Raw genomic sequence first — 25,603 nt, 5'->3', positions numbered from 1 at the left:
AATAGTTTATTGAAAGCATGAACTAATCAGTGTTTTTTTTTCTTCAGATAAAGATCAAGTATTTGGTAAAGGTAAGAAAAGAAAGACTGTCTTCTATAATTAGGCCTATTCATCATTAACTGGGAGCAATTTTCTTCTAAATATTAAATCTCTTCAACTGATGGGTCATTTGTCAAAAAAATGTAACATGATCATAAAAAAATATATACAATATAATGATGTACATTGCATATTATAAACATCTTTAAAAAAACTTTTCAAACTGATACCCAAAATTGATTCCTTTTTGACATACATCTATAGAACTAATTGATTAATGAGAGATGTGTGAAACATTGTGTCTCCAAATGCATTCAACTATTGGAACAAATTGATGCAGTTTTGTATATTTTTTTGTCTTTGTATAGAGAAACAGAATATATTATCTGAGTTGCTCCCCTTACCAAGCCATAAAATATGTGTCTGCTCCTATCCAACTGAAGAATCCTATATAGCTGCTCTACTGGAAGGAGAGAGCTACTTCCAGACTCAGAAGTTGTTGAAAGCTAGGATTAGTTTCTACACTGTCTCAAAAGTTCTTGGGAGGATCCTGTTCATTTTTAAATTCCTGAGATATAACAAAGCTATTTATAACAGCAGAAAGTATGCACAACAAAGTAGGTCAAACAGACCAAGGGGAGATAAACATACATTGTCTCCACTCCAAGGACCAGCAGAAGCTGATGCTTCCCAGTCTACTAGAATGAATAGAAGGTCAGTTTTAAGTAACAACAGAAACAGATCTGGCCTAAGTCACAGCTTTGATGAGCAGCAAGGAAGAACTCAAGACCACCTCGCCTCCAAATCTTCATCTGCCTCTTTCAGTACAGCTGGGAACTATACCAAGGACAGATTTTATAATGTTGCTCAACAAATGCATTCCAGTTTGAAGCAGTCAAAAATGTACCATTCTCCACAGTACTCTTTTGATGACTCAACCCTGCCTTTATCTAGATATGACCAGAAAAAAGTTAGGTTTTCCAATGATGCCAGCAAGTCTTCTAAATATTACACCAAAGGACTGAATTCAGATTCCTCGTTTTCTGATACTGATGAGAGTGTGGAGCAGCTGTACCAGTCCCCATCCCATCACCTGCAGTACGGACACAACACTCCACGTATGCCGTATTTGCCAAAGCAACATACAGTAAAAGATGATGGAGACAGTGATATAAGTGTTTATGATCACAGGCCTGAAAAGACACCAAGATTACCTCATCTATTTGGAGGACATTCACACACTAAAGGAAAAAAGATTTCACGCCATGCTTCTTCAGATAACAGTATTTGTTCCTTAGACCTTTCACATAGACCATACAGACATCAAGAAGATAGGAATAGCACAGTGCCTCAGTTCCTGCCAGAAGAAAATGCAAACATGCTGGCCAGGTATTTAGACATGTTTAAAGCTGAAGGGGAGAAGGAAAATATTTCTCTGACTGAAGGTAAATCCAGAACATTTGGCCAGATATTTTGGCAGTTCACACATCACAGGATGATGGCTGATCTTCACTTCACAAAAACAAAGTGTTCACTGATTGATTTCTTTTGTTTTCGATCACTTTTTGCATTGACTTGTGTCACATAAAAATGTGTATTTTTAGCCATTCATTGATTTAATATGTTAAGAGAGGTACTTAAAAAGTGTATCAAAGTATCTGCAATTGGTAGGTGTCTTTAAAAGCATCATTAAAAGCTGAATCCTTTTCACTTGCATAAGGCCTGCACCATTACATTTTCTCTGTCTTTCAATATGTAAATTCAATGTAACAGGTTTTTTTGAGTTGTTGTTCCGGTTAAGTTTTTTACATTTATCATGATGTTCTTGTTGAGTTCCATGATACATGCATGTTCTATGACATTGATATGTTATGATTGTTGCTTCTTAAGTAGAAGATTGTCTAATTATTTTTGTTTGAATAATTTTTGTAAAGATTTTGATTTTTTACTGTTTAAACTATTTTATGCTAGAATATTTCTTCCAGAATACAAAAAGTTGTAGTATTTTTTTAAAAATTGTTTTTACTTGGTATAACCAGAATTACAAAAATCAGCAAACTTGATAGCTGTATCTGGACTGGTCAAGTCTGATGATCAGAAACCAACAGATGATTCTGTAGCCTCATCAGAAACAGAAAGTGTGACACGAATCCAAGATGACCAGCCCACCATCTTCTGGGATGCCTCTAGAAACATGGAGACATCAGATCAAACGCTAGCAAGAGAGGTAACTGCTAAATTCAATTTCCTATTTATTTAAAACACTAAACACAGCACTCTCTTGATTCTCATTCAAGTTTTCTGAGGAGGTTGTTCTTTTCTAACAATTGAGATAAAAATAAAATAACCTTTATTCTATACTACTGTCTTGCATTACAGTTAATATTAATAAAATGTAGTGATAGTTGATTTTAATTTTACTCAACACTTTTCTGTATTGATTAGCCCATTGGCAGCTATCTTTATTGTAGGTACATTAGCAAGTTTTCTGTCATAGGGGGCATTTTAACACGCCATGAAAATACTTTTCTCAGAAGTAATATTGCCACAACAAAAATATGTTTTGTATTTTTTAAAGGCTGATTTCAGTGTAGCATCAGCTTTCAAGGAATCAGACATGCTGGTCAATTCAGATGAGTTTAATAGTCCAAAGTTTAAAGGGGCTGGTCTGGCTGTGATCGAGGTGCAGAAAAATCTGGCACCTGGTTTGAAAGATGCTCCAGACTCCAGCAAGTCATCTGAGGAAACATCAATGATTAGAGTGAATGAAGGAGAGGTAACTCATGTTTCATTTTTCATTAGTAAATATTATAATAAAGGTAAAGAAGTTTGTTCTTAATTAATTGGAATTAATGGTGTTTTATTAGCAGATGACATTTTAAAAAATTGTATTTTAAAATAATATATTTTTTCTTTGATAGTTTGTTCAAGCAACTAGTGATGGGGTCTTGCCAGCTCCGGCCATTATGGCCAAGTCATTGAGCAGAAGTAACATGCTGATTGGCTGGTCAATGCCCTCAAATATAGACCCTCAGTACATACCCAGACTTTTTGTTGTTAATGTCATTGGAACTAAATTCACCAGCAAGATAAACAGTGATATTAGGTAAACAAAACATCTTTATGTATGATTTATGACTATAGCTTTTCTAATGCTGATAAACTTGTGTGCTTCACAGCTCAAATAGTTGTTAAAGACAATACTGAAAACAATTTCTAAATATACAAGAAGTTGGAAGACTTGCAACTTTCTGTGAATTAATTACATTCATTAAATTATCTGTCCCAATTTTAAAGGATTAAATGATCTGTCCCAGTTTTAAAGAATTAAATTATCTGTCTCAAATTGAATGATTAAATTATCTGTCTCAGTATTGAATGATTAAATAATCTGTCCCAGCTTTGAATGCAATATTGTTGAGAATGGCAAGCAAGTGAGAGGGGTCCAGCACTGTTGGAACTTGGAGGACAAATATCACTGCATGGTGCATGGCCTTGTGGCTGGTCACACATACAGAATTTATGTTGTGGGAAACTTTTCATTGGCTAAAGAAGATGACCCGTGTGAGATCCAGACAACGTCATCTGTCCTGTACTACACAACTGTAGGGGCACCAAGGGCCCCAACTATCAGGGCCACAAGAGTTGATTTGAACCAGGTAAGAAATTCTCATGGTAAAAAGTAGAAACTGAACTTATAATAGAGCATGAAAAAGTAATTTTCCAGCAAGTTGAAACTGTAGTAAACCTTTGGCATGAGAGTTAATAATGAGTATGTAAAACTAAAATAATTTTATTTAGTTCAAACCAAAACTGACAGAGTATTTTATTTATTGAAAAACTTTTTCTTGAATATATTATTATTGAATGCCCAAATGTTGCCTCTTTTTATTTACTAGTGTTCTTTAGAGTGGTTTGAAGAAAATGATGACAGTAATGTCAAGGTCACCGGTTATCAGCTGTATGTGGATGGTAAACCACTGGGTGGCAGACGCAACAACGACGTGAGGCAAATGGTCATTAACAATCTCGTACCAGGTCAGTTACATTTATTATTTCATTAGGTAAATAAACTTTGAAATTTGTTTCAATATAATATACCTGGAAGTGATTTTTAATAAGATATACATGAAGACAACTGATAAAATTATTTTTAAAGATCAACACATAACCTTATCAAATTGAATTTGATTTCTCTCTGTAACAGTTTCAATAAAACAAAAATAATTTTTCATATTTCGCCAGGGAAGACACTGAGCATCTCTGTTGCTGCCCTCTCAGAGTTTGGTGGGGAGGAAAGTGAATCATCTCCGACCCTGCGCATCACCTGTCCAGCAGTCCCACCTGTGCCCATAGTCTCCCAGCAGCCATCCTACAAGCGGGGGAGTGTCCTCATTGCCTGGACCAAACCTGAGGCCCAGGACCAGAGGTCTAATGAGGAAACAATAACCTTTTACAGGTAATATTTTTACAGATGACATTTTTGTACTGGCAAAATTTGTATCATGTTGAACTCTTCTGTCTCTGTAATGTATAGGGTTTACCTGTAATGTATAGGGTTTACTGTAATGTATAGGGTTACCTGTAATGTATAGGGTTAACCTGTAATGTATAGGGTTTACTGTAATGTATAGGGTTACCTGTAATGTATAGGGTTAACCTGTAATGTATAGGGTTTTCCTGTAATGTATAGGGTTTACCTGTAATGTATAGGGTTTACTGTAATGTATAGGGTTACCTGTAATGTATAGGGTTAACCTGTAATGTATAGGGTTTTCCTGTAATGTATAGGGTTTTCCTGTAATTTATAGGGCTTACCTGTAATGTGTAGAGTTTACCTGTAATGTATAAGATTCTCCTGATCAGAAATGTAATTTTAGATTTGATTTTTTAGTATTTTCATAGACAACAAATGGCATGGGGAGGTGAAAGCTAACCCACAGAATGATAAGCAAGGCTACCAGTTCTATCTGACAGACCTGTCATCTGAGCAAAGTTATGACGTCTCTGTCAAGGTAAGTCATGCTCTTTTATATTGTTGTAACCACATACAGCTGGTAGCACTTATAATATACTGTAACCTATGTTTTAATCTATATGGTTAGTCTTTGAGATGGGTTAACAGCAGGGATATTGGTTGAGTAATTTGATAGGTAATAGTGTCTACTACCAATACAAAAAGGTGAGTATGGCTAATCAAGAAGCTTTTTTAAAGGAACCACAGGAACATTGTAGAATTTGTTATCAGAAATTTTGTGAATGTTTGTGTTCCGTATTGGAAACTTTATCCTCTCATCATGACAGAACAAATACATTCATTAGTTGTTATCCTAAATATTTATAAAAAAATTAGCATTTAAAACAAATGTTATCTGCTCTACAGGCTGTGGCTGGTGAGAGAGTGCTTGACACCAGAGCCCAACACATTTACTGCCTGTCTGCAAGTCCCATGTCCAACATTATCCCAGTGATGGCCCCTGCTGCCCCCAAGTCACCAAAACTGAGACTGGAAGGTTTACACCCAGAGGGCATTGACGTCACATGGGTTGTGCCCCAGCAGTGCGGAGACGCTTACATTTCAGTAGGAAACATGTTTTTGTTTCTATATTAAATTTATTGCAATAGAATTAACTAACATTTTTTATTAAAACTACTTGATTGGTTTTGTTTTTAATTATTTCTATCAAACCATGGTGCAGTATAGTTGTGATACAATATGTAATTATGTTATCCTAAAAGTTTATGTCTTAAATCTGTTGGACATCAATGTCCACCTAACTCTAAATATTACTTGACTAAATTCATAAAAATTAACAAGATCTAGGCATAAAACAGAAACTATTCCTTAAATTTTAAAATTTAAATTGTTTTAATTCTATTTTAGGGCTACCAGATGTTGAAGAATGGGAAGTTGTATGGCTCAATTATCCCCCCTGATGTCAATAGCCTACGTATAAGGGACGTCACTCTGGGTGAGAAGATAGAACTGCAGCTGATTGCTCTGACAGAGCATCCAGTGGGAAAATCTGACAGAAAATCTGAAATGGACAAAGATTCTGGCAGAGGCTCATCTCAGCAGGATGAAAAAACAACAGGTAGAATAGACATTTTAAAGTTGTTATGAGACAACTCATGCAAGGTATGAGTTGTCTAGCTTGTGTTTCGTTTGTTTTATTATTTCCCTTTTCAAAATTTCATGAGAAATATTTTTTTTTAGATATATTTAATGGAGACCACTACTCTGGTTGTAAGCCTGGCCCAAAGCTGGTTGTCCATTACACAGGGCTGGTCAGTGCACCTGTTGAGGTCTGGTGTGAAAAGGCAACTGGACATTCACTGCTAATCGTATGGAAGAAAAGTAACTTAAATTTTCACAATTTTCTCTTTAGTGAAGGCAATTTGAAGAAAAATATTTTCATGATTTCAATTTTTGGCAAAAACACATCACAAAAACCATGATCTATTAATGCAGCATGGAGAAGGAATGTCATATCATTTTGGGTGTAAATCTGTAAATAAACAAGAGGAAACAAAACTTGACTAAATTAATGAAAAACTTTTACCTAAGTCTTTACCCAAAATAGGTTTAGTTAAGTAAATGTAATAGTTTTACTTTCTTTTCATTGTAAACTTCTGTTTTTTAGCAAGTGACTCTAAAGCCCATTTCCTGCGGCCAGACAGTTACCAAGTGACATGGTGGCCAGGTGACAGGCCACAAGATGAGATACAAAGTGACAGTACAACTGGTAGGTTGCGTTGTAGAAGCTTTTATTTTGTTAAAAATTCATTTTTACTATCACTTTTTGGTGTTTATTGAAATTTTAACGGAAATAAATGCACCTAAAATAATAGACATTAAAAACACAGCTTGCATCTGCTATGTGTTTACCTTTCTTGCAGAAGACCATCTATTGATTAGTGGCCTGAGACCATCCACTGCCTACACTGTGGTGGTGGAGGCTCGCAAGATGGAGAAGTACACAGACCTTGATGAGGGCTTCTGTAAGCACAGCAGTTTAAAATACTTTTACCTTTTCCTCTGTACATCATTTATACAATGGGTGGAGATTTATTGAAATGCATTTGTTGCAAGGCCTATGTCTCCCTTAGCTCTGAATGAAACCCCTGTCATTGTCTCCCTTAGCTCTGAATGAAACTACTGCCATTGTCTCCCTTAGCTCTGAATGAAATCACTGCCATTGTCTCCCTTAGCTCTGAATGAAACCCCTGTCATTGTCTCCCTTAGCTATGAATGAAACCCCTGACGGACTGAATGCTTTCATCCTGTCCTCCAAGTCGGAGCAGCTGCATGTCAGGACAGCAAGTCCACCTGACCCACCATCTAACATAGGGGTCATTGCCATGACATGTCATAGTTTAAAGGTTGGATGGGATCCTCCTAAAGAACATGGCTCAGAGATTATAGGTTGGTGATTTCAGTTTGTTTTTTTGTAAATCAGGACCAAATATTAATTTTCTATAAGGCTATCTTGCTTTCTACTTGTAAACAATTTTTTTTTTTAATTTTGTATAGCATGAAAAACTCTTGAAGTTGGAAATATAACATTTTGCCAAATAATAAATGATAAAGAACTATTCTCATGTCTGTTTTAACTTTCATTTTTGTTTTTAGTTAAACAGTTTTAACCCTATTCTCCCCCAGGGATCCGTGTTGAATGTGTATCCAGAGACCACCAAGACAAACATATTGTTTCTGTAGACACATTACCAGATGCCACATATGTGGATGTTACAGGGTTGAATGAGAAAACAGATTATGTTCTCAAAGTCATCGCTGTCACTGAAGAGTTCTTTGACCAGCTTCCAGACAAAAATGGGTTGAAGGAGCGCCGAGGATTTCCCCCAAATGTTCTGGCATCCAGTGAGGAATCCTTGTGGCTACCCAGCTCCAGTATTGTCATCAAAACGTCTGGCACTGAAGCTCCTGGCAACATCCACGTCATCAAAGCCACCACAACATCCTTGACCTTGAACTGGGTCCCTCCACTTGTCTACGGCTCAAATAAATTAACCGGACAAATTGTGCGCTGGTCAGACGTGAAGAACCCATCCTCCAATGACATTGAAGACTTGCAAATAGCTAGTCATGTTAAGCTACTTCCTAATGAAGATACCCTGACCATAGATGGCCTCTCCCCTGGTGGTCAGTACAAGATCACTATTGAGGCAGTGGTCAGTGTCAAAACCTCTCTGGACCCTGACCAGTGGGATGGGCATAACATTGAGAAGAACCGTCGCACGGCCCATGTGCCGTCCAAGCCATTGGTGGCCAGGACAAGAGCCCCAATAGAATCTCCATGTTTGCTTGTGACCTCCTACACCCAGAACAGTGCCACACTCTACTGGGAGAAGCCCCCGCTCCTGTCTGTTGTGGGAAAAGATCCAGAAGGAAACCCCAAGTGTTTGAGAAGGTTTGAAGGGTTTATTTATTGGTTTGGTTTCACCTTTTTTATATCAACACTTTCATGCGATTAGTTTTCTCTTACTTTTGAAAAGTATCTAATTAAATTAAACTTTTTTTTTGTTTCTTTGGAACATTAAAAAATGTTCATTCTTCACTAAAATTTCACTTTTGCATTAATCTAAACTTATGAATTTATTGTGCAGCATTGCATGCTACAAGAAATGTTTGTGCCATTGTTGTTTTGTTTCTCTTGCTTTAGATACCTGCTAGGCTACAAGCTTGAAATCAATGGCAAACTTCAGTCGTGTTTTGGTCCAGACTCCAACTCCTGCACACTGACCAAATGTAAGCCAGGCCGGACCTACAAGGTCGTCCTGGTGGCCATGACCTGTACTGAGCAGGACAAGATCAATAAAAAGCAGAAGGTTAACAAATTCTGGGTTACTTACAAAAGATTTTTTTAAGTCTCAACCTTTTGTTTTCAAAAATGAATATTTAAAATGTTTAAAAACAATTTCTTTATTATATTTTGTGGTGGAATAAAAGGATTTTAAATTATTTTTCTTTATAGTACAAAAATATCAATAGTGAAGAAACAGATTTCATGACTTTACTACAAGATGATCCCAATCTGGATGAATCACCATCAGACACTCTTGAGATCACATTACCAAAAAATCAGGAAGGTTTGGCCACCATTATACTCATGTTCCTTACTACACTGTTTCCTACATTCTTTTCTATGTTCAGTTATCCATCTCCCTCACACAAATCAAAAATTTTCCTCACTCAAATTGAACAATTTAATTGTAGCAAATCTTTATTGTATTTATCATGCAAATTTTCTCCTCTCTAAAATACTATCAGTTTAAAGTAAATTAGTAAGAAGCAATGAAACTAAAACTCCTGCTTTATTTCTCAGGATTCATTGAATCTCTGGAAGCCAAATTTGTGGAGCCAACAGAAGAAAATTCTGGCTCATTTGGAAGTATAGAGTTAACATGGAAAGTCCAGGGCAGTTCCAACCAGCCCAAACAGTTCAGCATCATCTGGTATTCAATGGATGACAGAGTTATCCAGACTAAGTATGCTGGCCCAGACCAGAGAAGATGTACAGTACCAGTCACAAGGCTCAAGTAAGAAAAAACTCTTTCTTATACAAAGTTTATATTATGTATCAGTCACAAGAATCAAGTAAGAGCTAAACTCAGTCTTTCTTATACAAAGTTTATATTATGTATCAGTCACAAGAATCAATTAAGAGCAAAAATCAATCTTTCTTATACAAAGTTTATATTATGTACCAGTCACAAGAATCAATTAATAATAAAAATCAATCTTTCTTTTACATAGTTTTTCGGTGGGTGACAAAACTTAACACCAAGTCTATTTCTATTCATTTTTTAGCTTTATATTAAGCAGCATAGTCTTAGTTTCTTTATTTTGAATATCATTTTGAAATAAACTTACCAATTATTTATTCTTGACTTAAAATTAATTTAAAAAAATTCTTTTCAGTTTTTAGCCTGAATATCAAAAATGATTTGTTGTATGTGTATCTGGCTATTACAGTCAATGTCCACTAAGTAGCTGACCATTAACCCATGGACCACTGTTTTCTTGTAGGACCATGTACAGGATGAAGATAGAAGCCAGCTACTACACAGATGTTCTGCCCCAACATGGACAGGAAGTTCAGGTCATGACCCCTGGACCTCCTGATGCACCACAGATATTTCTCAGGTCTGTGGAACCTGATGAGTTCTGTATAGAGTGGGGAGAGCCTAGACTCTATGGTGGTGTGGAGGTCAAAGGTTATCAGGTGAGGTCAGAGGTCATGTGTGATTAAGTCAAAAAATTAAATAACTTTGTTGATACAAAAATATTACATTGCATTTGATTAAGCAAATCATGATAATAAAATGATCATTTTACACTAAAAGAAAAATTTGTGAGTACAGCTACACCAAATTACTTTTTTAAAAAAATACTTTTTGTCAGGTTTTTCTAAATGACAAGAAAGCTGGAGGTGACCTGAGTGCCAAACACACTAAAGCAACCATCCCCTGTAGAGCCAACAGGTAATATTTCTCTCAGTTAATTTTCCCAGAGTCATATTCAGTGATGAGCCTCGTACATGATAAATAAATCTTATATCACCTGGGATGTATGTTTTAGTGGTGAACCTTGTACATGATAAATAAATGTTATATCACCTGAGATGTGTGTTATAGAAAAAACCCTTTCATGTCCCGCAGAACGTATAGGGTGTGTGTTGTAGCAGTCAGCAGCAAGCCTTTATACGGGGATTCCCAGAAGTCCAACACACTGGTCATTAACCCTAGTGGCCACAGCAGCTCTGGACTGACCCATGAGGAGTCTGTGGTTGAGGAGCTGGGTATTCCAGTCAAGATTGTCAAGGTCACAGAGACCAGCATTCAGCTAGACTGGAGTCAGTTCACGGAAACAGATCAAGTGGCCGGCTACAAGATACAGTGGAGTAGTGTAGCTCAACCTAGTGTAAGTGTCACTTGGACTGTTCATTTTTAAAATTAAAACAATGGCAGTCAGCAGAAAGGGCAGTTTTAAACTGTTTCAAATGCATTAACCTCAGTTTAATTATAAAGTAATAAGTATATATTTAAAAAATGGAAATGTGTGTAAAATAAAATGTTTTATAGCATTTGTTTTCACCCTCAAAGGGAGGTAAAACTGTCCAAGGCAGAAACCAACTGTGTCTCTTTAACTTTTATTTTACTCTAATTTTTAAAATGAAAACAATAACATTCATCAAGAGGGCAATTTAAAAGTTTAAAATCCATTCATTTGAATTTCGTTTTAATGTTCTAAGTTATGTAATTTAAAAATGAAAACAAGTCTAAAATAAAATGTTTGAAACCGATTGTTTTCACCAGCAAAGGGAGGTAAAACTGTCTAAAGCAGACACCAACTGTGTCATCAACAAATGCCTGCCAGGGACAACACACTTTGTTCGAGTTGTTGGTCTAGCAACCAATGGGCAAATCATTGAAAAATCTAAACAGCTGACAATACAAACATCTGCTCCTCCTGATGCTCCGCAGCTGTCTGTCAGGTCAGTCTGTCTGTTATTGCTTTAGACTGATCAATTTTAAATGAACAGTAATTATTATTATGTAGGAGATGCGTACAGGTCATTGTGGACGGCCATATGTTGAATTTATTAACAAATTTATTCGAAATTTTTGTGGACGTCATAAATGGATCTCCCCTTAGTCTTTAGGATTTAAATATTTAAATGTTTTTATTATTTTTGTTTTAATCTGTTGCAAAATGGTTTCAGAGCTTGTAATTTTCGCTACATTGCCATTCAATGGGAGAAGCCAACAACATACGGGGAAGCTTATGTTGTTGGTTACAAGGTTTACGTGAATGGTGTTGTGGAGGAAATTTTAAATGCAGATCAGCTGAGCTACACGTACACGCAAGGGAAGTGGTGTAGGGAGTACGTCTTCCAGGTTCAGGTATGTCATCATCTCATGTTGGCTGACGTTAATATTGACTGAACTATATGTCGGCTGACACAAATATTGACTGAACTAAATGTTGGCAGATGTAAATGTTTACTGACTGAAGTAAAAATATGTTCCATCGATACATAAGAAGCAAATGTAGCATCCTTTTTAAACTAACCTAAAAGTAATGATGCTAGTTGATTAATGTAAATAGTAAAAAAATATTGTAATGTATCTTTCAGGCTTTAACTGCTGGGGACACACTAAACAGCAAACCATCCGATCCACTTGTTGTCACCTGGCCAGGTTCAAGGGCACCGTATGTGAAGCGTCTTCCTTCACTGAGTAGTTCAACCTTGAGGGTCAGCTGGGAGGAGCCATATCTCACAGAAGGACTGAAAGTGAAACATTATAAGGTAGCCACTAGAATAGTTATATCACAGAAGGACTGAAAGTGAAACATTATAAGGTAGCCACTAGAACTAGAATAGTAATATCACAGAAGGACTGAAAGTGAAACATTATAAGGTAGCCACTAGAATAGTTATATCACAGAAGGACTGAAAGTGAAACATTATAAGGTAGCCACTAGAATAGTAATATCACTGAAGGACTAAAAATGAAATATTATAAGGTAGCCACTAGAATATATCTTGTATCTCACAGACTGAGAGCTAAATATTAGGCTATAAGGTAGCCACTAGAATAGTTATCATAGAAGGATTAAAAGTGTAACATAAGGTAGCCAATATCTTGTTTCTCAAAAAAGAGTGAAAATTAAACATTGTAAGGTAGACTCTAGAACAGTTATTGTAATATTTTATTTTAACATACTAATTAAAATTAAATAAGTTATTATTATTATTTTTTAGAGGGGATAATTTCTCGTAATCTGTTAACTAATTTGAATCTTAATGTATAACAGACAACTCAAAATGAACTTTTATATTTCATTAGCTTTGTTGTGAAGAGGCTGGAACAGAAAAACTTGTTCAAACTGTTGGGCCAATCCACCCAGAGTGCAGGGAAGGGGAGATAAAAAATCTGAAGAAGGGAGACTACAATGTTTACTTGGAAGTTTATGTAAGTAGGCCCTAATTCATTTGAAATTTTGATGAGAAGTATAAAGGCTGCTTGTTACATTAGAGAGCCTTCTAAAATTTTAAAATATTAATTGCGATCATTTAATGTATGACAAGTTTCAACTCTAAAGTAAATGTCAAATCCAATACACCGTTTCAGTAATTGATCATACTTTATAAACTCCAACAGTTAATGCTATGTTAAGTGTAGAAATTACACAATTTAGCATTAGCATTATAAAAATTGTACTATTCTCTCATGATTATTTCTACCATCAATTCTTAAAAAGGTTAGATATTTGTATGTAATGTAGATGTGGCTCCCTCCAGTAACATAACCCTGTTTATATTCTAGCTGTATGGAACAGACACAGTCATTAGATCTGAATCTCTCTCCATGCAACCTGCTGTTTCGCCTGACCCCCCTAGAATCACATTGACTGTTGTAGGTCTGGATGACCGTAGACAAATTGAAAAATTTACATGTGATCTTGTCAACAAACGAGACAGGTACAAATTTGTTGACATTTGAAGGAATATATATAGTGCTTTGCTGGATTATAGATATTAAGGTTATGAATTATGAATCCTTTTTGTATGTAATGTTAAAATATTTAAAATAGATCACATATTTAAACTGTTGTGTTTTAAACCCACAAACACTAATTATCTTGTCAGGTTAATTAGGCGAGTTGGACATAAGCTGAAAAAACTTGGAACATTGTCATATCCACTGAGGTCGGAGAAAAATGAGGTGCGTTTTTTTAATAGCCAGTTTAATCCATATTTTAATCTTGTAAGCTGAATGGTTGTAAAAAATAATTTTTAGCTTTAAAATATAACAATTTAAGATCAGTAAGATATGTTTATTAGTCAAATAATCTTAGAGATTATGTAAATAATTTTTATGTGATTATTGTTTATTCATAAAAATCTGGACAAAAGCAAATTGAGTGAATAAAAAGTAGCGTTGGGTTTCTTAAAAATTCCCACCTTTGTAGCTGTGTTGGTTTAGTGTTTAGAAATTGTACAAGTGTTCCTAGGGTTCACTATTTTGATATGTTCATGTGTAAAAATTGTGCTGCTAGTATTCCATGAGTTCATTGTTTTCATAAGTTCCTGGGTACAAATGTGCAAAAACCCCTGGGTTTATTGTTTTGATGTTCATTGATTGGCAGGATGTGGTACTCAGTGCTCATGCACTCACAAGGATAGAAGAACTGATGGAGGATTGTTTCAGTGCTTTGGACACCTGCACCGGTCAGCTGAGTGCTCTTGTAAGTTGGCAGTGCCCACAGTCCAACCCTGACATCCAGATTTCAGAGTTCAAAGTTTTGGTTGATGGTAAACAATATGGAAGTCCGATCCATTCTGGCATCAAAACGCTCAGAATCCAGGTCAGTCTACACATGTTTATAAAGCAACTGCAATTTTACACCACAAAATTAGTTATATTTAGTAAGGCAATATCAGTTTCTTGTAAAAAAAAAAAAAAAAAAAAAATAAGTTTGTATAAAAATGTTTTTATTTCACCAAAAATGTTTTCTCTCAGCTGGGACTGGATCAGCCAAGCTACAAAATTTCCATGGTGGCAGCCAGCAGCAAACCTCAGGGTACAAGTGAAGAGTCCAATGTCATTGAAGTGCTTTCCACTCCCTTCAAGCCTTTTACATTTTACTGCTATCATGGTATTCATAAACAAGATGCTAAGTAAGTTCTTACACTATCATTGTTGAAAAATAGATTAGATGTTATGATTTTAATTGCTTGTAACTACAATTCTAGATTGTCATTAGATGTATTTTTGTAAATATAGTTTGATCGTATTTGACTTTTTTTGTCTTAGTTTTTATTTTACTACCTGTTGATTGATTTTATAAAAAATATTTTTAAGCCTCTGTTATAGTTTTAAGTCATTTAGAAATCTATTTAAAGATTACTTTTACATCATAGATACCCAGCTAGTGGCTGCTGTAAATTTCAAGATTCTATAGTATATGAAAGACAAGTGGCTAAAAAACTAGCCAATCAGGGGCTCCTAAGCAAGCAAGTCCCACTTCCATCTTGCAATTTATATGACATATTTGATGGAGAATTCAAGCCACTAATGTCCACACATAAAAGAAGTTGCCCGACTGCCATTTTGTTCTGGACACCTTGGTGTTTAGCCTCCCAGAAATACATGGACAGCTTTATTAGATATGCCAGAGAGAATACAGCAGAGGTAACCAGTTTTTTTAATGCACTTCTTCTCTTATATTATTAAGTGATTTAACACTATTACTATTTGTAGAGCTATATATAATTTGTTATTTGTCCTTAGATATATTTAAACTTAGACAAATGTTTGCTTACTTAAAGTTCTTGAATAAAAGCTTAAGTTACACATGCTGTAATCAGCTTTGATCAGTTAAACTACAACTGTAGGGAGATGATGATTATGAAGGATATGTATTTATTTGCATCTACTGCAATTTCTATGAGAAAAATGTTTGACTTCTCAATATCCAATAGAACAGATATTAATAAAAAAATATTTTTTAGATGTCCTTTGTGGCTGTAGCCTGTGGCCCATCCAAACCTGAAGAGAAAAAACTGCTGAGACACACAATTACCACCAACAACTGGTTTGAGGATAAATCTGTCTGGCACATAACATCGGAATGTGATTCACATTTTTATAAAACTCAGAATAGCAGAAGTCGTGGTAAGATTTTGATTTAAAATAGGTTAAATCATTCATCTTTTTTTTAACTGATCTGATTAGTAAATAGTTTTACCTAAATTAAATCTAAAATTATTGAATTGCTAAAATTCAAGCTAAAGCAGCAAATTGTTGAAACCTTGTTGATTAGTTAGAAAGATTTAATTTTGTTTTGTTGTCACAGACTCTAAGGTGGAGGCTGATAAAACAGGAGAAAAACCCATGGATTTGGCAGAGCTGCTGGGCATCGCTGGTGTTCCAACTTTGTTGTTCATCCACCCTGATGGTAATCACAGTCTTACTTGTCGTGTAATCTGATATATTTTTACTTTACCAGCTGCTCCACAGTAGCAATCAAGAAGCAGAAATTTATTATTTAAATAAAATAACATTAACATAATAACAGTAGATACATTTTTTTTTAATTTCCATTTGAAATTTGGATCCTAATACAAATTAATAAGCAGATTCTGCACATATGAATGCCTTTTAAATATTGTTTTACTTTACATTTTGACTAGGATACATTGCCTGGCATGGACGTTACTGTGCTCTTGAGTATTCTGCATTTGAAAGTTTTATGAGACACACAGTGAGTGAGGTTCTCAAGCAGCCGTGTTTTGTCGCCAACTGTGACTGCTGTAAGAGTGACACAACCATTGATGAGGTCATGGGTAAGAGAGGTCAAATTTTTTACACTGTGCTGCTATTTACACTCAACAAATGCTTAAAAATTGAGTTCCAAATGGTTGGAGATTTTGCATACTCGTTTTCTTTATTTGTTTCTATATGATCAGACAGTTTTGTTCTGCTACCATTTTTGGTCAAGTTTAGTTTTATTTTACTATCAAAGTATTCCTTCATTGAGTATTCCTAAGTATATTAATAGATAGCACACCAGTTTTTTTGCAATCAAAGACAAACTAATTGTATTATGTGGGAGGTTCAAGACTTAAAGCTTTGTTCATGATTTAAGCCTGCTTCATGTTTGTTGTTTTAGCCCTCCAGCTAATTGTATTATGTGGGACGTTCTAGACTTAAAGCTTTGTTCATAATTTAAGTCTGCTTCATGTTTGTTGTTTTAGCCCTCCAGCTACCTAACGTAGTGGCTGTCCAGACTCGTCATCGAGCTCATCGTGCCCAGTCCCCGAGCTGCTCTAGTGAATTGTCCTCACGTTTAGAAATGAAATTTGCTTCTCTCAACGGGATCACAAGTAACGCGGGAGGAACGGAAAGAATTTTTGTAGCAGAAGTTCCTAAACACAGATCTCCTGAATTTCGTAAAAAGAGATCTCCAAGCCCACGCATGCGATCCAAGAAAAACAATCTCTCGATCAACAAGCGCCCCTATTCAGCCTGTTGTGAGGCCCACAGCCTGGGTATGCTGGAAAAGTCTCCGTACTTGGCATGTGTGGCTCCACATATTCATCACCCACACAAGGTGTTGCCACGACCAGCTAGTGCAAAGAAGTTAATGCATTATGTCTAACAAATTAATAGCTCTAATTAATTAACTAAACAATGATATTGTGATAAACAGAATTAATGAATAGCTCTAATTAATTAACTAAATGATATTATAATGATAAACAGAATAAATGAATAGATCTAATCAATTAACCAAACAATGATATTGATATAAGCAGTATGTTGGTGTAATCATATCATCCATTTTAAAAAGCTTTATTCATATGATAATTTAAAACCATGCTTCATCTATATTGTTGAAAGATAAAGGGAATTTCTTTTTATCCCGCATAGTAAACCTTTTTGAATATATGCAGTAATCTATTATATATATATATATACTTGTAAAATCAGAAAGCTTATAAGTGTTTCAGAGCTGCATAGGCATGTATATTTAGAATTTAAAAAAAACGACTAATCCTGACTATTTTTATCTGATAGTCCAAATATATTGTCATACATTGAAAAGTTGAAAAACCTGATACATTCACAGTAAGAGTATTTTAAATAATTTTCCCTCAAGGAATTAGTATTTTTAGGTTTATCTGCATTAATCAAAATAAACATTTAACCATGATTGCAAACAAATAAAATATGTGAAAAGTGGATTTTAAAAGACAGTGCCTTAAAGTAGGTGAAATACATGTGTGTGTACCTAACACTAACAGTTTGCTGCATGTTAAATGTTAAAAAATTAAACAGCCCTCATTACTCTGTGATAACCCATACTGAAATTATTTGAAACACTTTTTACAATTCTAATTCATATTTTTATTGCCTACAAACACCTTTTTAATAAGCTATGATCATTCTGAAAAAAATATTAATTAAATATATATCCGTCTGTATGTATTTTGCTGAGCTGTTCTTAATGTTTTTTTAATTATGACTTTTATTTATTTTTTGAAAACATCTTAAAAATAATTGTTTATGTCTCATTAATGTTCTTTCTCTTACTGTGATAAAATGTATTCAACAATAATTTATTTTTCAGGTAAAATTTGTGTTTTACATGTTCTTGTATCTCGCTGTACATTTGAGATTTGTTTATATTCAGTCTGATTGGACAGTTGTAAAATTAAAAAATTCCTCTTCAACATAGCCATTTGTAAAATATTTTTTAAAAAAGATCATAAACAAAGTTTCTAAGATTTAAGAATGTATTCACTTGCCATTAGCTTTTTTCAGTCACATAATCAAATTTATTCCAACGCCAGTAACCTGACTGAAGGCAGATCACTCTAACTTACTTGATATACATGTTTTTAAAATGGCATCTCAGTATCATTTTAGGAATTAAAAAATAATGTTTTGTCCATCATGTTAAGAATCTTGCAGTCTTCTAATTTTTCAACAGTTGCACTGATTTATTATGCTTGTTTTAGTTTAGGTAATGTACTATTGTAACTCAACACAAATTATTTTAAGATTTGTTTTCTAATTATATTTTATAACATTTGTGAAAAGTATCAAAACAACATATAATGCATCTTTTAAATTGATGTTTATTTATATAAGATAAATAAATAGAATTTCAAAATTCATCTGTTAACTCTTTTAACTATTTTTACACAAAAACAATTTGAAAACTTTGTGTGGCTTCACTCAGCTAACAAGAGCTCTTCAAGCTTTGGAGTTAACTAAAAAAACACATTATAAAGCAAGTCTATTGTTTAATTTATTTTGAAATCAGACATTCTGTAAACACCAGATCAAAACTTGAATGACCACATCAATTACATGCAGGTTTTATTGTTCCTGGATCAACACAAGTTGTGGTGGAAAGTTTACCTGACTAGTTTTAAAGTTAACAAAATAACTGGCTCATACACAACTGTCAAGTGGGATGAGACAAGATAATTCTAAACATATTACAGGCAAACACTTCAACAGTAACGGCAATGCAATGTACCTACAGCCAATACAAAATAATCATATAAGACAGAAATAGAGGAGGAAGATAAATATTTCTATTGATTGTTTTTCTTCTTACTACTAACATTCCAACATTACTTTTTTTTCCAGTCCATATTTGCTAAAAATGTTTTCATACGCAGCAACTATTTTTTATCTTTTAGGCTAAATTATTTTAACCATTTTAGTTCAACACTCAAACTATAGATAGGACACTTTTTAAAAGATTAAGATTATATGAACTATAATTATTTTACTGACTTTGCAACATCAAAAATATGTAGCTAAGTAGAAAGAAAGAAAAAACAATAAGCTAAAAAACATTACTTTAGTTGCAGAGAAGGAAACAATAGTCTACATGTGAATTTATTTACAAAACAAATTAATTACATTTTGCTGAATAATTTAAAAAAGATTTCAACAAATTCTTCATCTGAAACTCTTTATGGTTTCATGTTTTGTTCCGGTTCTAGGAAAGTGTCTCTCCTTTAGTTACCTGAAAAATAAATTTTCATCCTCAAGTAAAGAGATTATATACAAGTTTTATTTAAAAAATGTATAAGCATCAGTTCTAGTATAGCTAGCAAGGAAAAAAAAAAGAGAAATCTCAATGCAGTGAAAATAAGTTTATTAATAGCCTGACATAACATTAATGTGAGAAATCTTTACCTTATTCATATTGTATACTGTCTAGTTAATACCTCAACAATTACAGAAGAACAACGTGATTTAAGAACAATGATTTTCCAGGAAACAACTTTAAACCGAATGACTGATGCAGAATCTTCTAAATTGAAATTATTTCTTCCAATTTTTTATATTTATTGATTTTAAAAATCTTCACAAGAATTCCAGTGAATTTCTTCATAATTATTTTAAAGCTTAATATTGATTTTGACATGTTCAAATAATTTCCAAAGGATTTTTCAAAAATAGTATCAAACTGGGTAAAATCTGAAGTACTGTAAAATTCTCAGCATCTAATACATTCCTTCAATCCAAAGTAAAAAGTATAAAATGTGTTTAGGATTTCAACTACATATATTCAAACTACCAGCACCAAACTGCCATTAAAATATTCAGTTGTGTGAGCTATGATCTAAAGCACACTCTTTATAATTTTACTTAGAGAGTAATTGGTGCATGGCAAATTCTACTTTACCTCCGTTAAAATTGTAACGCAAAGTTGTGTGAGCCATGATCTAAAAATCACTCAGGATAATTTTATCTAGTGTGTATATGGTGCATGGTAAATTTTATTTCAACTCTGTTAAAATAGCCACACATGCCAAAATGGTTGAGTACATTAAACTCACAACACAGTGAATTGTTTTCAAGTCTTCAAAACATGCTCAATGTAAACAAAAGTTAGATGGTTAAAAAATGGCCAAATTCATGCCTCGATCTCAAAGTGTCGAGAACAGAAATGAAGTTTTTTTAACACGAGCTTATCAAAACACATGCAGATCAACCAGTAAACTCATTAGTTTGAAAGCATCACTCAAGGAAATGATTATCATAAATGATATCACACATCATAAATTGCTTTAACCAGAAGTGTCAAGCAATTGCTAAATGATAATTTTTGGGAATGCCTAGGTTTTCTCAGTTTATAGATTTAAGCCAAAGGTTATTCATGTTGATAAATTCAATTGTGTATTCCAATTAAAATGTTTTTACATTATGGTCAAACAGTTGAATAGTATTGCTACATCAACCATGAAATCTGATAAAGAGGAAATATTCACAAACATAGAAAACATACACTAGTGCCAAAACAATAAAGTTTTTAGACTTGTTTGAATTTCAACCTTTTTAGTTTACTAAGTATAACAAGAATTACAATGTGGTAAATTTAAAGATAGTAACTTAAAATATATAACAACTGACCAATCATTCTGAATCTGTGTCCTTATAGTGAATTTATCTTACTTAATAAATGAAGTATTAAATTTACAAGTTAAAAGTACGAATTTTTCTTGTTATAAATAAGATAATAAGGTATGCCAACAAAAGAGCAATCTTAACCAGCCATAGAAACTTGAATGGGTGTAAACTTGTATTGTAAAGGATTTTGACAAAAAAAAAAAAAAAATGAGTACTAGCAAGACAAATAAAAAAAAATTTAAGATGTTAGTAAAAGAGTGTGTATGTTAATTTAAAAATGGTGTTTACATGTAAACAAAGAAACAATATGACCAACCTGTCTGGTTGTGAACAAAATGACCAGATTTACAGAGCTATTATATTGTGTAAACAGCATGTCGACAGAAATGACTGGATTTTACAGCTTGTGCACATATGACCAGATTTATAGATTATGCACACAAATAAGGTTGTTGAAAAAATGACCAGATTTACAGCTTGTGTACAATGACTAGATTTTACAGCTTGTGCACGTATGACCAGATTTATAGATTATGCACACACATAAGGTTGTTGAAAAAATGACCACATTGTGTACACATAAAGGGCTGTGAACAAAATCACTTGAGGAAAGTTTTGGTGAAAACCAAGAGCATTTCTTTTATTTATTTCTATAGCCTTTCAATAACTTTTCATTCCCTTCTATATTGTGTATAAGACAGTTCAGATGAAGCAAATGAAAAGGTAAAAACAACATCATGGTGCTTACTTTATTTGATGTTAATTATATAATAAAATATGTTATATAAACTGTAAATTAAGTTATTACAGATAATGTGTTATGATGAGTTATTGCAATTTTTACCAACCAAGATGCCTAGTATTAAATAAAAGTGAATGCTTGCTACTTTCCTTAATATCTTAGGGCTGCATATTTAGAGGGGATGGTAGAATAAAACCTTGTAAAAGAGTCAGCATGATGTTATTTATGTAAAGAATAGACTTTCAAAAGATAAACAGATGAGCTCATTTGGCAGATAGTGATTCCATAATATATTGCCTTACTTCCCTTGCTACCTATAAAGTTTGTGTAATACAAATAACTATGTGAAAAAATGCACAAATAGAAAAACTAGGAGATAATGATTTTCAAAATGAAAAAAAAATTACTTCCAATCAGTTAAAAAAACATTTATGCTTTTATCATTTTACAAATGGTTATGACCAAAGGACAAAAATATTTGTTCTTTATATCAATTTTTAATAAATAAAAAGAGGAAACACTCCATTGTTTGTAGACAGCAGAAAATGGATCTGAGACTGGGCAGATGAACATTTAAAAAACTAGACCTGTATCCATCTGTCATAAATATTTAAAAAGAAATATTATAAATAATGATGCAATCCTGATAGAAACAGTGACATTTTAAATCAAATGAAATATTTCAAATTTAGAGGATTTTAAAAGTGTAATTGTTTTTCAAAAAACTTCAAATCACCATCTCTTTTTGTACATGTGTATTTCTTTTCTTATTTTAGTAATGTACAACAATTAAGCTTAATTTTTAGATCAAATTAATTAATTTAGTTATGACTATTATGAGTAAAATAAATCATACATGCTGAGCCACTAAATAAAAGGAATGTCCTTGAGAAACAAAGACAAAGTAGATGAAGCAAGGTGCAACTAGGCTTACACAATTTAAAACTTCTACAAGCAGTTTATTAAAAAATTCATTTCCAAACCAATGTCAGTCACTGACAAAGCGCAGCAGAACAGCAGACTAAGGGAGTGGGATCATAAGGAAGACATTGAGATATAATGTTTTACCCCAGAAGGCATGTGTGAGACACTCAAAGAAAATGTTCAGAACCTATATCATTATCATCTCTATGGTTTTCACACAGGTTCTCATTTTGTATTATCTGGAAACAAACAGTTGTAACAAGATAGAATACAAGCACCTTTACAATTGAAGTCACCTTCACTATAGCGGTTGCTAGAGTTTAAAAAATTCCACATTAAACCATTGTCGAATTGCATGTAAATAAAGAAAATGTTCAAATGAAAGTGTTGGATCCCTGCTTAATTCCTTTAAATATCATATTTTAATGTTGTTGCAATGTTTATATTACAAATTTGGGGTGTAATGATTATTTATGGTATAATAAGAAATCATGACTTAGTGCAAAATGTAGAATCTTTTATCATTGTGCTTTGAACACCAAACTTGAAGTAACATCACCAGGAATATTATAATAAATACTGAAACATTTTTTTAAAGCAGGGTGTTGTTGTATCATGATTTTGAGTATCTGAATGGTAAACTTTAAATACTAATGCACAAAAACTTTAGAAAACAAAACATTTTGCTTAAACTTCTGATTGCATAATGAAAGAGAAGTGAGGCTAAATTGTAAAAAACATCCTGATATGGCTTGGGAACTTAAAACAGTCAATTAGTTAATGCAAAATTTAAAGTAAGTAATCAATAACAGTTATATATTCTGACAATAAAATGAAACTATTAATTAACTAATAAATAATGTTGGTAAAATTTAATTACATACACGAGCTTCAATATATTCTACTCGTCTCTCCAACTCTGTAAGCTTTTGATTAAGAACCGCAAGTCTTGATCTGCAAGATGTGTCTGTGTAAATAAAATTTATGATGTTCAGTTGTCAAAATCTTTTAAAATATATACTCATCAAAAATTCTCTGTAACTAGACAGCATATGGGTAGAACCTTGTATATGAACTGTTTGGTTGGGGAAAGTTTGTTACAAATATTGAAACCATTTTGTGGCATTTAAGAAGTAGAGAAGTAGTGACACACATGCTCTACTTTGATTTTTGTTTACATATTCTGGTGAGAGAAGACAAACAAAAATATATGATTTGAGTCTAAAACTACATTTTTAAAATATCCATTCTCATAGTTTTAAGACAAAGTGATGAAAAGGAACTAACTTTTTGTACCTACCAAATGAGTTTAGAAAATCTGTGATTTTTTTAATACTCCCAGTTATGACTTCCACATACTCTCTATTAGCCCAGTCTTGTTGAAGTGGTCTTTGGTGTGCAGGTGGATGATGGGAAGACATGTTCAGGTGTTTCTACAGTCTGACCAACTAGATGTAATTAATGTGAACTTGAAAATCCTTGTATTTTGTTTTGCAAAGAATTTTTAAAATCCTTATCAATTGCTTTCCACAACAAAAGTCTAGCTCTTGGTATCAAACTCAGAACATATTAAATTAAATAGTCTTGGTCCTCTGTCACTAATCCACTATTTTAGCATACAGGCCTACACTGTTTATATTAATATGAAATTAATATAGTTGTAGATTATAGGCCTAGTTGATTTTAAGAGGATTAACCAGACATAGGGGATAGATAGGAAAGTTTAATTTTTTATTTGAAAGAAATTAGAACCCTTGGCCTTGATACTACACCACACAATAAAAATAAATAAGTTAAATTAGCATAATATATGTATGGCCTACAGTTTTATAGTTATATTATAGGCCATTATCATTATAGGCCCCTATCCTATACTATACTAGGCTATAGGCCATCTATCACTGTCAGATTCCTATCCAGTGGTGACAGCCATTGTCATCCTAATCATTAGGCATTACCTCATTAGTTTAGGCCTATTAATAACTAAACAATCATCATATAAAATTATTATTATCATAGGACAGGTTGGCCCTGAGAAACTACAGGTTATTAATAGGCTAGTAATAATAATATTAAGATTTTTATTTAGGGGCCTATAGACTATAGTATAGACGTAATCTATTACAACTAGATCTAAATTCTAAAATCTCATGCTGAATGCTGCAAGTCTAGATCTAGGATTCTAGATCTAGAGTCTAGATCTACTAAAATCTAATTCTATTATTCTATGGAACAAACTTCCGCGTTTCCAACTGGCAACTTGAATAATATTATTCTTCCCGAGTTAATAATTTAATAATAACAATAAGTTAGGCGTAGGGCTTTCTAATACTAATTACTCTACTTAAACAGTTAAATTAAAAAAGTGATAGCTTATTATTCTTGATTAATTACATAAAGATCTAGATTCTAGATCTACAATTTGTTTGGGCTAAAACAACTTATTATTATTTTTTAACATAGATAGATCTATCAACCAATCTAAATTATGACAAGAAATTCAACGAACTCTCTAGCAAAAAAAGAATAATTAAATAAAATCGACTAAATACCAAAATATTAACACCATTAATTACATGCTCGTAAAACAGTGCAAAAAAGTTATGGTCAAATTCTATTTTATTTATTTGGTTTCATCTTAAAGTTAACTTTTATTTAACAAATTAGATAAGAAAATTTAAATATAAAGTGAACTTAAATTTTACTTTGTTTACAAGTGCAACAAATAACATCAGCTTTCTCATGATAAGTGAAAAAATCAGTAAAAAAAAACAAGCCCCCGCCCCATCATATTTATTTTCATTCATATTTCTCTCAATTCATTGTAGATGTTAATTTAAATATTCAAATTAAAAAAAATTGCTATACACCTATACTTATTTTTAGTATATTAAGGAACATATTCTCATGAATGTATTTAAGTAA

At 33.2% G+C, this 25,603-nt stretch overlaps 2 protein-coding genes across 3 annotated transcripts in view; one reads left to right on the top strand and one right to left on the bottom strand.

Moving 5' to 3' along the window:
- The window catches only part of LOC131944640 (uncharacterized), a 45,142-nt gene extending 26,387 nt beyond the window's left edge, over window positions 1–18,755 (top strand). For both annotated transcript variants that reach the window (XM_059305373.1, XM_059305372.1), the window contains exons 31-64: window positions 48–71; window positions 2,079–2,266; window positions 2,618–2,815; window positions 2,961–3,145; window positions 3,440–3,698; window positions 3,939–4,077; window positions 4,285–4,498; window positions 4,934–5,054; window positions 5,423–5,620; window positions 5,924–6,134; window positions 6,257–6,397; window positions 6,684–6,785; window positions 6,940–7,041; window positions 7,286–7,465; window positions 7,703–8,471; window positions 8,724–8,889; window positions 9,036–9,150; window positions 9,387–9,600; window positions 10,091–10,286; window positions 10,466–10,545; window positions 10,723–10,984; window positions 11,380–11,558; window positions 11,787–11,967; window positions 12,201–12,374; window positions 12,916–13,041; window positions 13,396–13,550; window positions 13,719–13,794; window positions 14,219–14,437; window positions 14,593–14,750; window positions 14,994–15,264; window positions 15,585–15,747; window positions 15,929–16,030; window positions 16,266–16,418; window positions 16,830–18,755. In XM_059305373.1, coding sequence (XP_059161356.1) covers window positions 48–71; window positions 2,079–2,266; window positions 2,618–2,815; window positions 2,961–3,145; window positions 3,440–3,698; window positions 3,939–4,077; window positions 4,285–4,498; window positions 4,934–5,054; window positions 5,423–5,620; window positions 5,924–6,134; window positions 6,257–6,397; window positions 6,684–6,785; window positions 6,940–7,041; window positions 7,286–7,465; window positions 7,703–8,471; window positions 8,724–8,889; window positions 9,036–9,150; window positions 9,387–9,600; window positions 10,091–10,286; window positions 10,466–10,545; window positions 10,723–10,984; window positions 11,380–11,558; window positions 11,787–11,967; window positions 12,201–12,374; window positions 12,916–13,041; window positions 13,396–13,550; window positions 13,719–13,794; window positions 14,219–14,437; window positions 14,593–14,750; window positions 14,994–15,264; window positions 15,585–15,747; window positions 15,929–16,030; window positions 16,266–16,418; window positions 16,830–17,233 — 6,425 coding nt within the window. In that variant the 3' untranslated portion in view covers window positions 17,234–18,755. The remainder of the gene's footprint in view (window positions 1–47; window positions 72–2,078; window positions 2,267–2,617; window positions 2,816–2,960; window positions 3,146–3,439; window positions 3,699–3,938; window positions 4,078–4,284; window positions 4,499–4,933; window positions 5,055–5,422; window positions 5,621–5,923; window positions 6,135–6,256; window positions 6,398–6,683; window positions 6,786–6,939; window positions 7,042–7,285; window positions 7,466–7,702; window positions 8,472–8,723; window positions 8,890–9,035; window positions 9,151–9,386; window positions 9,601–10,090; window positions 10,287–10,465; window positions 10,546–10,722; window positions 10,985–11,379; window positions 11,559–11,786; window positions 11,968–12,200; window positions 12,375–12,915; window positions 13,042–13,395; window positions 13,551–13,718; window positions 13,795–14,218; window positions 14,438–14,592; window positions 14,751–14,993; window positions 15,265–15,584; window positions 15,748–15,928; window positions 16,031–16,265; window positions 16,419–16,829) is intronic.
- On the bottom strand, window positions 18,699–25,178 carry LOC131944641 (putative protein BRICK1-B). Its single transcript, XM_059305374.1, has 4 exons — window positions 25,073–25,178; window positions 23,979–24,307; window positions 23,563–23,645; window positions 18,699–19,621 (listed from the first exon to the last, which is right to left on the bottom strand). The coding sequence occupies exons 2-4, from the start codon at window positions 24,097–24,099 to the stop codon at window positions 19,595–19,597; spliced, it is 231 nt and encodes a 76-aa protein (XP_059161357.1). The 5' UTR covers window positions 24,100–24,307; window positions 25,073–25,178; the 3' UTR covers window positions 18,699–19,594.
- Window positions 25,179–25,603: the final 425 nt, after the last annotated feature.

Source organism: Physella acuta, unplaced genomic scaffold (assembly GCF_028476545.2).
Source record: "Physella acuta isolate Inbredline_101_S28 unplaced genomic scaffold, ASM2847654v3 ptg000502l, whole genome shotgun sequence".
In the NCBI taxonomy this organism is placed as follows: domain Eukaryota; kingdom Metazoa; phylum Mollusca; class Gastropoda; family Physidae; genus Physella; species Physella acuta.
The sequence above is the reverse complement of the archived record's forward strand: the minus strand, read 5'-3'. Positions and strand labels throughout refer to the sequence as shown.

Coding starts and splice junctions, on each gene's coding strand:
- LOC131944641 (XM_059305374.1), bottom strand. CDS start 24,099: ATGTCTTCCCATCATCCACCTGCACACCAAAGACCACTTCAACAAGAC. Junction 23,646..23,978: donor AGATTTTCTAAACTCATTTG/GTAGGTACAAAA, acceptor TTATTTACACAG/ACACATCTTGCAGATCAAGA. Junction 19,622..23,562: donor TAGAATATATTGAAGCTCGT/GTATGTAATTAA, acceptor TTTATTTTTCAG/GTAACTAAAGGAGAGACACT.